The following is a 14186-nucleotide window of genomic DNA, read 5'->3' on the forward strand; positions in this document are numbered from 1 at the left end:
AACCAAAATCAATGGTATATAGACAATTTATTTAATAAAAAAAAAACAAAAAAACAAAATGGACAATGATGTTGATGGAGGGCTTTTTTATTAAAATAATATAAAAATATAGCATTTTGAAAAAGTTAATCAATTTATTGTAATCCGAGACTCACTATCCAGGTGAGACTATGCTTCACCAAGTGTGCTACACCTACTGAAGCTAAGCCCTTGGATCAAGGGAGGGCCCACATGATAACATGTGAGTCCCACATGTTATCATGTGGGCCCTATTGATCCAAGGGCTATGCTGCGCAGCATAGTCTCACCCCTCACTATCCCGTATTTGTCAGACTTTCTGCTACAACTCGTCCCGAATTGGACCCGAAACGTCAAACGAGCAGATATTTTCTATAAAAAAAAATTACAGACATTAAATTTATTTTTCGTTCAAATTTTTAATGAATTGAAATAAGATAATATATATATTTCAAGTTAAATCGAGATAATAGATAACCAAATCAAATTATAATCTCACTTAGATAATAGTTGATATTTAATTTTAAATAGTTGCACTTGAATTGTTAAATTTTTATTGCTTGATTATATTCATGGTGTATTGAATTCAAACGGATTCTATTTTTGTATATTTAATTATGAAAAAATTGGTTGTTTTAACATGTCATGTTTCAGTCGATATTTTTGGTCAACCGGTTATTTATTGGTTAAAAATTAAAAATTACAAAAATTTGATCTGTTTCGGATTATTATATTTTCAAACAACTGCATTAGTTTTATAATTTTTATATAATTTTTTTTAAAAAAAGCCATCTAATCCTATTTTATTTCACTAAAAACAAAATATTATATATAAATCGAAATATATACAATACGATCGGCTTATTTCTTCTCTCTATAATAACAATGAATTTTTTTATCAAATATAAAAAATCAAAAATTATAAAAATAGAACATTTTTCAAAGTTTGTATAATTAAAATTATATGTGTTTTCTGGTTTTTTTATACGATAAATAGAGTATAACAACGTTTTATTAATTTTAATAGTTCCATACAAAATTATCACCATAAATGTAGCGCGATATCATTTAAATAATTTTTCTTATACTCAAAAAATTAAATAATTACTCAATTCTTAAAATAATTACTCAATCTCTAGAATAATTGTTTTGTGGTTAGAGTAATGATAAACTGAATATAATTATTCTAAATGTGAGTTTAATTTGATTTGGTTATCTATTATCTGGATTATTAATTTGAAACACATATATTATCTTATTTCAATTCATTAAATATTTAAAAATTTGAATGAAAAATAAATTTAAATTCTGTAAAATATCCGGGGCTCACGGCACGGGTGCACGGGTACACCATTAATGCTTTTCCCCTCTACTTTTAAATTAATTATTATTGGATTATATTAGAGATAAAAAAATATTAATATAATAAATTTAGGAACTCAATATATAAAGCAATTAAAAACGTGCGAGATATATTAAGCATGACCGAATGTTATATTTGAATTAGTGGATTTAATTTGAAGATAGAGGTCTAGTAAATAAATTTAAGTTAGTGGATTAGGTGAACTATTGGCAAGAGGTTAAGAGTTTAATTCTTTCTATCAGCACATTCTTGGAATAGTCTCTCACACATGACATGTCTAATGTGGTTTACCTGACTAGCATAGTTTGCAGGCTATTGAGTTAGTTCGAAGGTTTACCCAGTACACACCAAAAAATAGCAGTTGCGGGTTCCCACTGTCATAAAAAAATGACATTCATCAAATGAAACATTTAGAAAGATCATATATGGATTTTAATTTTAATTTTTTTTAAAAAAAAAAAACCACATCTCCATTTCATATATTTTTGTTAAAAAAAACCTCTCAATTATCAATTATTTATCAACTTCACATATTCTTTATTGTGTTTTTATAAAAAAAGAAATATTTATGTTGAGAATGACCAACGTCACCAATTATAATCTTATGACTGCAACTTGGATTCACTTTATCACCAGACATGAGACAACACAAATCAAAAATACGACGGGGTTCGACGATTAATCGTCTACATTCGTTGACAAGCAATACTCATTCTCATTAGATTCATCACCATCATTAACGGATACAAATATGATCCAAGTTTGTCCTATAAAAATCACTCAAATTTACAGGGAATTTCTCTCAGGAAAGTAACTAATTAAGCTATTAGGAAAGTCAAGAAGAAGAGGGAAAAATTATTTCATGTTTCAACTAATGTCTAATGATTCCAGCGATAAATTTAAAGAAATGTTTTTATTATCTTTTAATTTTCATATTTTAAATTGTATATATTGGTGGAGTCAGAGGATCGAACATTCATACGAAATTCATATATATATATATATATATATATATATTAAAAATAAAAAAATTAATCTAGCTAGTGTTCCTTCTGATGCACTAAATATTTCATTAGTTTGGGTTAGAGGAATCTTTATATTTAAACTTTTCCCTTGTTGCTTTGTTCTTTGTTTCCTTTATCATCTGTCTATTTGTTTCCAGAACTTTTGCTTTATCCCTTCTTTTTTGCTCGGCCAAAACAAATAATAAGAGTATATAAACAAGCACAAAAAAACGTTCGTATTAAAGTGTTTTTAATAACAAAAAATTATAAACATTTAAATTTTGTTTGAAAATAAATATATATTTTGAACACCTATCCTGTAAAAAGTTTTATTTTTATTTTTTCCTTTTCTCAATCTTTTCTTATTTGCGGGTTATTACCCATTTGACCAGAGTTTTTCTTAAAAAAACAGCAAACATTAAAAATACCTTTAATATATTTTTTTTAAAAAAATTAAACATCTTTTTTAAAAAAATCATAAATTTTTTATATGTTTTTAAAATATATACTTTAAGGATTTTTTCATTTATAAATTACTAAAAATATTTGTAAAATACTTATTAAAACAAAACCTAAATTTTTTTTCATGTTTCATTTTCAAACATCAACAAATATTTATATGAATATGTAGCGTACAAGTTACTCGAATATACAGTAAAAATCGAATATCCAGTACGATCACGGGCCACTCCACAAGCGCCTTCAATATCATATTAGCTGTCCGCATTCTATTTCTTATTTTATTTTATACAATATATATTTGAACCTATATATTATATTACATTAGGGTATGCCCCATTTTTTCTACTTGGCGTTATATATTTATTATTTATTAAAAATATGAGTATCAAATAACTTCTGTCTTCTGGTACAGTTAGATTTTTAAAATAACAATGATTTCCTCCCAGAACGATACTAAAAAATATTTTATTTCCACACAAAATTAATTATCCAACAAAATGCTTTTATATAAATATTCTGGAAAAATTCAAATAATTGCAATTGAATAATTACTAATTCATATTTAGTTTAGCTACAATTAACAGAATTGAAGACATATTTCATCTGTTTGTGAATGTACAAACGTGTATTAATTAAAATATATTATAAAAATTATTTATAATTGAATAAACTGATAATGATTTTACTATTACAATATATATATATATATATATATATATATAGTTATATTTATATTTTATAAATCTAGAAACTATTGGGAAACTACGCGCTTTTTTGTTTATATGCAAGGTCCTCGGATTCTTAGATTCAACATTCAAGCTAAATTTTAGCTAAATCAAGTTGGATCACAAAAAGTTCATTCAAACCCAACCATATAAATTTAATATCCCATCGATTGTTTCGATTTAAACCGTTTAATAAATACCCTTTAACTTATACGCCATGCATTTATTTTCCAACCAAGTCTAGTCATTAGTCCACTCAATTTCCATTATAACTTATTACGTACCGCAGGCCATGTACTCTATTATCACTGTGCCCTAATTTCTTATATCGTTACACCCTATTTACTTTTTTCAGGAATTTCTATAATACAATATAATATACTTATTTGAATTAAAGATATAATAAAAATCATATATCGATCGGACAAATAAAATAAATTAACATATATATGGACCAAAACATTGGACCATTTGTCTCGATTATTTCTTGTTTATAAAAATTTAAAAATTTATATAAATCAAGCATCAACATGTTTGAATGATTCGATCAACGCATCTTAATTAAATCGACAATTACACATATGAACGTGCTTGGCATTATGCAAGCATAAATTACGTACGGGGTCTATAATTTTAAAATAAAAAACAATTCAACGCTTTTATTGACGATTTTGGCCTTTGGGACGTTGTGAAATTACAATTTATGTCCTCACACACACATATATATAATATAGTATATATTTTCACACAATACGCGCGCAATTCCCCGATTGACTGATTTAAAAATTAAGCAAATTTATTTATTTATTATTTTCAGCTGTCTAGTGGAAAAATTTAAATAATGTTCAATCATGCACGACGTATCATAGAGGGTTTCAATATAAATGTTATTCACGTGCAGAAATATGTATATATATTATAAAATTATGAGTAAAAGTTATTTTAATCCCAAAAGAATCTCCACATCATTATATTTGACATATATTTTGATTTATTAAGAATTTAAAATTTTTAATTAAAAAAACCCTATTTTGAAAAATTGGTTACACATGGGCAAGCTAGAGGTTTTGATTTAAAATCAAAAGCTTGATTTGACCATGGATTTGAAGGGAGCTTGAAATAACGTTTATTTTGGATGTCATTTCAAATCCATACTATCCAGGTATTTATTTATATTAACAAGAAATAAATTTGAAATTCATTGAACATAAATTTATAAATTCATAAATTCATTCAGGCTATAAGATTAATTTAAAATTCATGTAATTAAAATACATAGCTTCAAATTCTTCTATCGACACGCAATCTAGGATTACATATTCCAAAATATATCCTCGATTGGGATATTTCGACAACGGTATTCTCACAATCTTTTTCTTTGTATATATATGGCGCGTATGGTCCATGTGTCTTTTTCAAAATAAGTTTAATAAATACAAACACTAGCAATGTATTCTTTCCTACTTTATACGAAATTATGATTAAGTTTTTTGTGATATAGTTTCATATATCTATGTCCATGAGACATATTGATCCGATTTTTGACATAATAATAATAATAATAATAATAATAATAATAATAATAATAATTTTTCATGTTTCAGGTCGATTTAGATATATGTCTCATAAAATTGATTCGTGAAACGATCCGGTAGAAGTTTTTGTGCAAAACTGTATCAATCTGTTATTTTTTAAACCCATCTACATTTAAAAAGAAAATTATTGTTATGTCTCAGTAATATCAAATAGATACCATAACTGTTTCGATTTGTGGTAATTAATCACATGCATATTTGTGGAACTCAATCTTCCATCACTAAATCCAAATGGTAAACAATTACTGGTATATATATGAAGTGTTAGATTGTTGTTTTTCTTCGAGATATTGTTCATCTTTGAAAATAAAAATAAGATCCACACTCTCGCTTCGATTTTTCTCCCAAAATTATATTTGCAATCCATTCTCATGAAATATTATAACTTTTAAAAATATAACCCTGAACATAACAATAAAAACTGAACATTTTCTATCCAATATATATATACACCAACTTTCAATTTTATTTTATTTTTTTAATAAAAAAAACCCATGATTTTTGTTGTTTAGAAACTAATCCATGGTTCAGTCTATGTTACTTCTACAATAACACTCGCTCCGTATTTTAAAGCATCGTGTTCAATTTATGCTCTGAATTCAAAATTAAATCACACAAGATTTATCATATAAGACACCGTTTTGTTCACGGTATTACTAATATATGTATAACTCATCATATCTCATCTCACGTTTTTCTCATCATATTATTTATCTATATATTAACTATTTATTTTACATCAATCAAATCATTAATTATTTATCTCACATCAATCAAATCATTGAATTCAAATTACTATATTACCCCTTATAAATAATATAATTTTTATTTTATTTATTGTTAAAAGAAAAAAATAGTTATTTAACATTTTTATATAAAATTTAACCAATCAAATCAAATAAACCATAATCTATCAATCAAATCCAATACAATTGTAACCATCATTTTTTATTTAATTTTTATTACATTATATTACTTATCTATATATTACTTATATCATACTTCAAACCAAATCAAAGGTGCCTAATAAATTAAATATATTACATTATAAAATAAAAACGTGTGAAAAGTGGCATTCTAGATGTAGGGCAAACTCAACCAACTGATGGGACAAACAAAAACAACAATAATGTAGTATGCACGTTCATTTCATATAATTTTCTTCAGTCGCGCGGTTCCACATCTCGAAATAGTGGAACTATTATTTTTAACATAATATTATATATATATATTTGAAATTTTGAAACAAGTAAAATGGCAGGCGCGCAAAATCTTAATTTAACAATTTGTGTGGTCAAAATTAAATTTTCTTCTTGAAAAAAAAATAAAAATTCAACAGCAAAACAAAACAAAACAAAACTTGTGACCAAGTCTGCCTAAAATCACGCCTATTATTTAATATAAATTATAAATTAAAAAAAAAATAAATTTATTTGGAGAAGTCTATGTTTGCTCTAGAATCAATGGCGCCATTATTGTAGGCCACAGCTGGCCAAACAAGTCCACTGAACTCTGAAGAGTAATTTTCCATCTTATATATATATAAGTAGTACTCCCATCTCATGCACCTCCATTATCACCATACCATTATTTGTAATAAGTTTTCCGATCGACCATGCCGCCGCGGAACGAGTACTTCAACGTCCCTCTCCGCCGCGTCGCCATCGGACACCGTGGTGAACTGCAGCAACCGGGAGCCATCAAGGCTGCACTAGCCGAGTTCTTCAGCACACTCATCTTCGTGTTTGCCGGCGCTGGTTCTGGAATCGCCAGTAGCGTTGTCACGAATGGCGCCCCCACCTCCCCTTCAGGACTCATATCCGCCGCCATAGCACACGGTTTCGCCCTGTTCGTCGCCGTTTCCATCTCCGCCAACATCTCCGGCGGCCATGTCAACCCCGCCGTCACTTTCGGATTGTTTATCGGTGGAAACATCTCCCTTGTCCGCTGTATTCTCTACATCAATGCTCAATTGCTGGGATCCATCGCCGCTTGTGCTCTCCTCGTATTGACAACCGGTATCATTGTACGTTTAATAATTAGCAAGCTAGATTCTCCTCTCTCTCAAATTTGCATTCGTTAAGTAACAGTAGCTAATTAGAATATATATATATTCTACGTATAAATTAACCCAGGAACCGGCCGAGTTCGCCATGACCGGATCCTTGTGGAGAGGTATAGTATTCGAGATAGTGATGACTTTCGGGCTGGTTTACACAGTCTACGCCACCGCCGTAGACCCGAAGAAAGGTGAAGTAGGGATCATCGCACCCATTGCCATTGGTCTGATTGTGGCGGCCAACATCCTCGCCGGTGGGCCGTTCACCGGAGCTTCGATGAACCCAGCAGTTTCATTTGGTCCGGCTTTACTCGGGTGGAACTGGAGTAACCAGTGGGCTTACTGGGCGGGTCCTCTCATAGGGGCTGGGCTGGCCGCCATAGTTTACGAAGTGTTCTTCATCAGCCACACTCACGAACCAGTGCCCCTTGATTACTGAGAGATTATGTGACGTTATTTATAAATTAATGGTCATTTTTATTTTGTTTATCATCTATATATATCGTTTCCTTTGAACCGATATGCGCATGCTTTTGCTTATTTGAATATCTACTATTTCAGACTATGTTTTATGTCAAATTTCAGTACCATTTATTTTCTTGGTACCCAATATATGTTCGTGTATCAATTCTGCTTTTCCCAGGAATCAATGTGATATACTACGAGACAATTAAATATTTGACTACTTAGCTTAAGTTTGTAGCACATGTTCCATAAAAATAAAAAAAAATAAAAAAAAAGTTTGTAGCACATGCAATATGTAACTTTAAATTTAACGCGTAATCCGTATAACATTTATATATATATATATATATATATATATATATCAAACGCATAAATAAAATAAACACAGGGACCACGACACTGTACCATTGACTTTATTATTTCTTGTTTATTTATTTCAAAATCAACAATTAACAAAATTTAAGCAAATTTATCCATTCAAGCATCAACAAGATTTTTTGAGTAATTTGATCAACATATCTTAACTGACTTGACAATTTATATACATGGGCATAAATTAATTAAGTACGGTGCCGTCCATAATTTCAAAAAAAAATTCAACTCCTTTTTTTTTTTTTTACACTTTTGGCCTTTGGGACGTTGTGAAATTACAATTTCAGTTCCTAATATATATATATATATATACATTTTATGACCTCACATGCTGTACATTTTTATTTTTCTAATCATAATTTTCTTACACAATACACACAATATGAGTTGGGTTCGTGATCACAAGAGTGAGACTCCGAGATTTGTATGATTTTGAGTTTAATCCCTACATATATAGATAGTAATTAAATTATATCGAAAATGTTCTCATTCTCATTATTATATCAAAATATATATAATGAAATAAAAATAACTGCCCTGAATCGATTGATTTTAAAAATTAAACAAATTTATTTTCAGCTGTAAACGAATAAATTAATTAATTAACTTAAAAAAAATGTTGAATCATGGCGTGTCATAGATGATCTATACTTATGATCCAAGTTTTGGAAAACTGTGCATAAATAATCACGGCTATAAATAATTTATAGAGAAAGAAGTAAAGTTACTTAATGCTGTACGTGGAGAAGGTAAAGAATACAATGGCAATTATTATCGTAGACCATGCACAGCTCACAGCTGGCCAAACATGTCCACTGAAGAATATTTCCATTTTATTATAAGTACTTTGCCATGCACCTCCATTATCATCATACCAATATTTCTTCAACTCCCCCCACAATTTCTAATTCGTTAATTTTCCGACCATGCCGCCGCCGAACGAGTACTTCAACGTCCCTCTCCGCCGCGTCGCCATCGGGCACCGCAATGAATTCCAGCAACCCGGTGCCATCAAGGCTGCTATAGCCGAGTTCTTCAGCACGCTCATCTTCGTGTTTGCTGGCTCTGGTTCAGGCATTGCCTACAACAAGCTCACCGGCGACGGCTCCGCCTCCCCTCCAGGACTCATATCTGCCGCCGTAGCCCACGGTTTCGCGCTCTTCGTCGCGGTTTCGATTGCCGCTAACATCTCAGGAGGCCACGTCAACCCCGCCGTCACTTTTGGATTGTTCGTCGGTGGAAACATCTCCCTTATCCGCGGTATTCTCTACATCATCGCACAACTATTGGGTTCCGTCGCCGCTTGCGCTCTCCTCCTTTTCACAACTGGCGCCACGGTACGTAATACTCAAATTCTACCTCTCAAGTAATTTTCATTAAAATTAATATAATTTGGAAAAATTACTTTTTTAGTCGATATTTTTAGTTTTACTTTATTATCTTTATTTTTTTTTTTTTAATTTTAATCTTTTTTTTATATGACGCTGACGTGTCATCAATTTAATGATGATGTGAAGGTGATATGTACAATGCAACGTAAGCATTTTCAAATAAAAAGAACCGAAATTGCCAAAAATAGAACATGCATGATTAAAACTGATATGTAAAAATATAGAGGACTAAAATCACAAAATGACAAATATACATAACTAAATTTGCAATTTTTCCATATAATTAATCAAATTTTGTAAACCCAGGCGCCGGGATTCTCCGTGAGCGGCGTATCTGTATGGAGCGGCTTAATATTCGAGATAGTGATGACTTTTGGGCTTGTTTACACGGTCTACGCCACGGCCGTCGACCCGAAGAAAGGTGAAGTAGGAATCATCGCACCCATTGCTATCGGCTTCATCGTGGGGGCCAACATCCTCGCCGGCGGCCCATACACCGGAGCTTCTATGAACCCGGCAGTTTCGTTTGGTCCAGCTGTGATCGGCTGGTCCTGGGCCAACCAATGGGTTTACTGGGCGGGCCCTCTGATCGGGGCTGGGCTGGCCGGCGTTGTTTACGAGGTCTTCTTCATCAGCCACACTCACGAGCCCGTGCCCGTTGATTTCTGAGAGACGTGTTTCCTCGTGCAGCATGCCGACATTAATCTCTATAATTATCTGTACTGTGCTTAGTATTATTTCACTTTGTTGATTGGTCATTTTATATATTTGGCTTTTATTATTATTATTATTGTTCTTCTCTCTTATTTCTGCGTGGAATGGAATTTTCTCCCCTTGAAATGCATTGCTTACTTATTTTCTCGGAATAGTGTATTATTTTTTGGTTACCTAGCTTGCTAATACATGAATGTGTGATTTCTAATTTACGATTATAAAGTTTAATTAATTTCACTTAATTTAATGATCATGAAGTAAAATATTTGAATTAGAGACAAATATTTAATTCCGGCCAAACATTATGGGCATGGACCACAATATTGTTGCCCTATCTAAAGCAGAATCAATCAACGGATACCATATATTCGTCTTATTTCTTGTCATACTTACTTACTATACAAAAAAATTAGGTAAGGCAATGATTAAGGATATACGCAAGATGTTGTGTGATACGGTTTCAAGTATTTTTACTGTGATAGAGGTTAACACTATTTATATATACTAAAGAAATAATAATTTTAGCATAAAAAGTAATATTTTTTAATGGTTAACTCAAATAAAATATTATTCTCACAAAATTGACCTGTAAGATCGTTATCGAAATGCTAATGAATATAATGATATAGTTAGGATGAATGTCACATTATTAAATGGTTCGTTGATGACTTATAATATATCTTACACAACCATCACGTCGATTACAAAAAATAGATGCAGACGATAAAACATATAATCTATCTTACACAACCATCATATGGATTACAAAAAATAGATGTAGACGATAAAACATGACTGATTACTCATCTTTGTTTTGTTTCATGAATGAATTAAATTCTACAAAAGATTAATGGTTGATCATGATATTTTTGTAGTGACACCCACATCTATGTAATATAACATATCTCAACTAAATTAGGTTTTAAAATTCTTGGCCAACATTGGACGTATTTCCCTTGTTGAGAAGTTCTCCAAAATTTTATTCTGCATTTAAATTCAATACTCATTTTGAAATTTCTGATTTCGAATTTATTTTCATTTTTAAAAATAAGTTAAATAGAGTAAACTCAAATTCATATACAACTTTTTTTTACTATGATTATATTAATCACACTAGATTTCAAATTTTCGAATGTGTCCATTATTCTAAAGATTTGAAATCAATTATGATGAATGTAAATAAGTAGATTAAATTGATTTTTTTTTGTGTGTAAATTAATGTAAAGAATAAAATATGTTCGATACATACTGCTCCTGATTGCTTAAAAACATTAGATAATGTGGAAGGTTTCAATGCTTATAGTGATGTGTGCCAAATTAAATTGTTATAGATGGTTTGGATATTTATAAATGTCAATACGTCATTCACGTGTAAAATTATGTCTTATTTAATTTACTCTACATCAGCAAATTTGACCACGATATTTTGATTGATTGAGAATTTAATAGAAATAAAAGAAGGGCAAAAATATTATTTCACATTGTATGTATGAAATACCTGTTTCATAAATATAAATTTATGAAAACGTCTCGCAGTATACATACTCACGGACAAATAATCATCATTAGTTTAAAGTTTTAAAAAATCATCATGTAGTTCGAGTTTATCTTCGGAGTATTTCATCCGCGAAATGATATACTCGCTCGCAATCCTTTTCTTTGTGGGTCAGCCTGTGGCCCTTGTATGTTTTAATTTGCGTACCAAAATTTGAATTTTGTCCTTTTATTTCAAAATAAATAGACAAAACAGGTCTTTATCTTTTTTGGCTCCATATTATTTTCGAATTTTTAATGTGTACTAGTATTAAATTCAAGTGGATTGTTTCAATTTTCAAATACCTGTATCTTAGATATTATTAGAAATTTATGTTGCCTATAAGGGCATAGCTGAGATTGGTAAGACCTGATGTGACGTGGAAAGAGATTTATCAGCGTTGCGGGTTCGATCTTCGTGTGGAGCATATTCTCTGCGAAAATATTGTTAGGGTATGCTCTGGGGTTGACCATGTTGCTCCCTCCTTTAGGTCTCTGCTGCTCGTGCACATCCCTCGATTTAACATCCGTATGAGCCAATGAACCTCTGACTCATGTGGAATGAGGTCCCCTTCAGGATCAACCCTTTTAAAAAAATAAAAATCTATGTTTAACATCATTTTCGAAATCTGATTTTTTCGTCGAAATCAAATGCATCAATGCAAACGAAAGCTTAAATGATTAAACTATAAGACATTTTACACATCGATAAATACGTTTGTATGGATTATGGATGCTCGGAAATTCGAAAAACTACTTATTTATTAAATAAAAGAGATGTAATTTGATAGTAAAAACTAAAAACAGTAGGGGGAAAATCTTTTTTAAAAAATTGGGATGATCATGATTGTGACCTTGTAAAAAAGTAACGTGGCTCTCGTGGAAAGTGGAGGAGGTCCCCATATAATTTGAACGACAAAAAGGACAATTCAATTATGTAGATTAGATTACAAAGTAGGAAGACTTTAAACTGTGGCATGCCTTGTGTTTCACATGGCATGTGGATATGTATTATAATCAATTAATTTTTTTTTTGATTGAACAATTTTTTTTTTTTTGAAAGAGTGATTGAATATTTGATATAAATAAATAATTAATATCCATAAAACAAAATGGGTAGGTTGGGTGTGCACTGTGTGAAAGGGAAACTGTGGGCCTGTGGCCCATGTCCTTTGTAATCACGTGAAAAATAATCAGTGATTTTGATTCTTTTGGAGTGGTGGTAATTTAATGTACCTTTTTCAAATTATTTATGATCATTTTTCTAAAAAAACAATAAATAAATAAATTTTATTCAGATTTTATTTTTGGAGCTCTGGCTCATGTCTTTCTGGAAACGAAAAATTGTCTTCTATATGTTTGGTAATATTCTTTTTTTTTTAAACAAAATACAAATGTTGGATTATGCTGTTCCTGTTTCCTAATCAATCAAGAAATAATGCATCAATCTCACGTAGCCCGAGGTGCACCAGTTTTTTTCTGAGTTTATTTCAACGGTGAAATTTGTTTTATCTTTTTATTTTTCATTTCGGTAATCGGACTATCTATCTAGGACAATTAGCGAATTGAACATGTTCGTGATCTGACTCGATAAATATTCGATTCATATTTGAACTTAATGAATTTGAACGTTTCGAATTTTTTTCGAACCGAACTCGAGTAAAAATTATTTTATTCGATAATTCACGAGTTCTATTAGTTTATTAATATAATTATATATTAAATAGATTTATATTTTGAGTTTTTCGGGTATTTCAAGCTTTCAAACTTTTATTATCGGACCTTAATGTTCAATCAGTAGTTCAGATCGCTTGTGAATAAGTTCGATCCTTTCGAGGCGAATTTTAACTTCATTTTTAACCAAACTCGAGGATAAAAAAGAGTTTCATTTCTCAACTAGATTATATCCCATTCGATCCTTAATTTTTTTGTTAATATTCGTGTTTATTCGGTTCGTTTACGTGCATTTTCTTGGCCTTTTCCGCGATTTTTCTTGAAACCAAACTGGCGGCATATTATTGGGGATTTACAAATGTTGCAAAGCCTTTCTTTTATCGAGGCCCATGTTTTTGGTCAACCCATTGATTGCTTCTACTGAGGCCCGTGTCGTTGGGATCACATTATCATGTTAAACAGATAATATTTTGAAATATGTATTTTCCACGAATAATCAAGCCACTACATAAAAATTTTAAAATTTTTATGTATATGAAAGATATTTGAATTTTAAAGTTTTTATCTAAATTATTTTCATACATAAAAATCCAAACGTATCAAAAAGTCAAATAGTCAATAACTCAGACTTAAATACCGTTACAACTATTTTAAAGAACAATGTGTACATTTTGACTAAAAATCTAGATTGTTACTTGGAATTAAGCACTTCAAATACATGAATTTAAAATATATTCAAATATATTTTTGTTGTTTAGATAAGTAACACCATAAACTTCAAATTCACTAGTTTCATGTTTATAGAAACTTT

At 30.4% G+C, this 14186-nt stretch overlaps 2 protein-coding genes across 2 annotated transcripts; both read left to right on the forward strand.

Moving 5' to 3' along the window:
- The first annotated feature begins 6726 nt into the window (after positions 1 to 6726).
- LOC140881314 (probable aquaporin TIP1-1) lies at positions 6727 to 7903 on the forward strand. Its single transcript, XM_073286516.1, has 2 exons — positions 6727 to 7193; positions 7303 to 7903. The coding sequence occupies exons 1-2, from the start codon at positions 6783 to 6785 to the stop codon at positions 7663 to 7665; spliced, it is 774 nt and encodes a 257-aa protein (XP_073142617.1). The 5' UTR covers positions 6727 to 6782; the 3' UTR covers positions 7666 to 7903.
- Positions 7904 to 8860: 957 nt separating this feature from the next.
- Positions 8861 to 10254, forward strand: LOC140881095 (probable aquaporin TIP-type). Its single transcript, XM_073286122.1, has 2 exons — positions 8861 to 9400; positions 9761 to 10254. Exons 1-2 carry the CDS (start codon positions 8990 to 8992, stop codon positions 10121 to 10123), a joined length of 774 nt encoding a protein of 257 aa, XP_073142223.1. The 5' UTR covers positions 8861 to 8989; the 3' UTR covers positions 10124 to 10254.
- The last annotated feature ends 3932 nt before the right edge of the window (positions 10255 to 14186 follow it).

Source organism: Henckelia pumila, chromosome 2 (assembly GCF_033568475.1).
Source record: "Henckelia pumila isolate YLH828 chromosome 2, ASM3356847v2, whole genome shotgun sequence".
Lineage (NCBI taxonomy): Eukaryota > Viridiplantae > Streptophyta > Magnoliopsida > Lamiales > Gesneriaceae > Henckelia > Henckelia pumila.

What these genes read in the sequence shown, in the direction of transcription:
- LOC140881314 (XM_073286516.1), top strand. Translation starts at nt 6,783, where the DNA reads ATGCCGCCGCGGAACGAGTACTTCAACGTCCCTCTCCGCCGCGTCGCC. An exon ending in TATTGACAACCGGTATCATT is followed by an intron (nt 7,194 to 7,302) that starts GTACGTTTAATA and finishes AAATTAACCCAG; the next exon opens with GAACCGGCCGAGTTCGCCAT.
- LOC140881095 (XM_073286122.1), top strand. Translation starts at nt 8,990, where the DNA reads ATGCCGCCGCCGAACGAGTACTTCAACGTCCCTCTCCGCCGCGTCGCC. An exon ending in TTTTCACAACTGGCGCCACG is followed by an intron (nt 9,401 to 9,760) that starts GTACGTAATACT and finishes TTGTAAACCCAG; the next exon opens with GCGCCGGGATTCTCCGTGAG.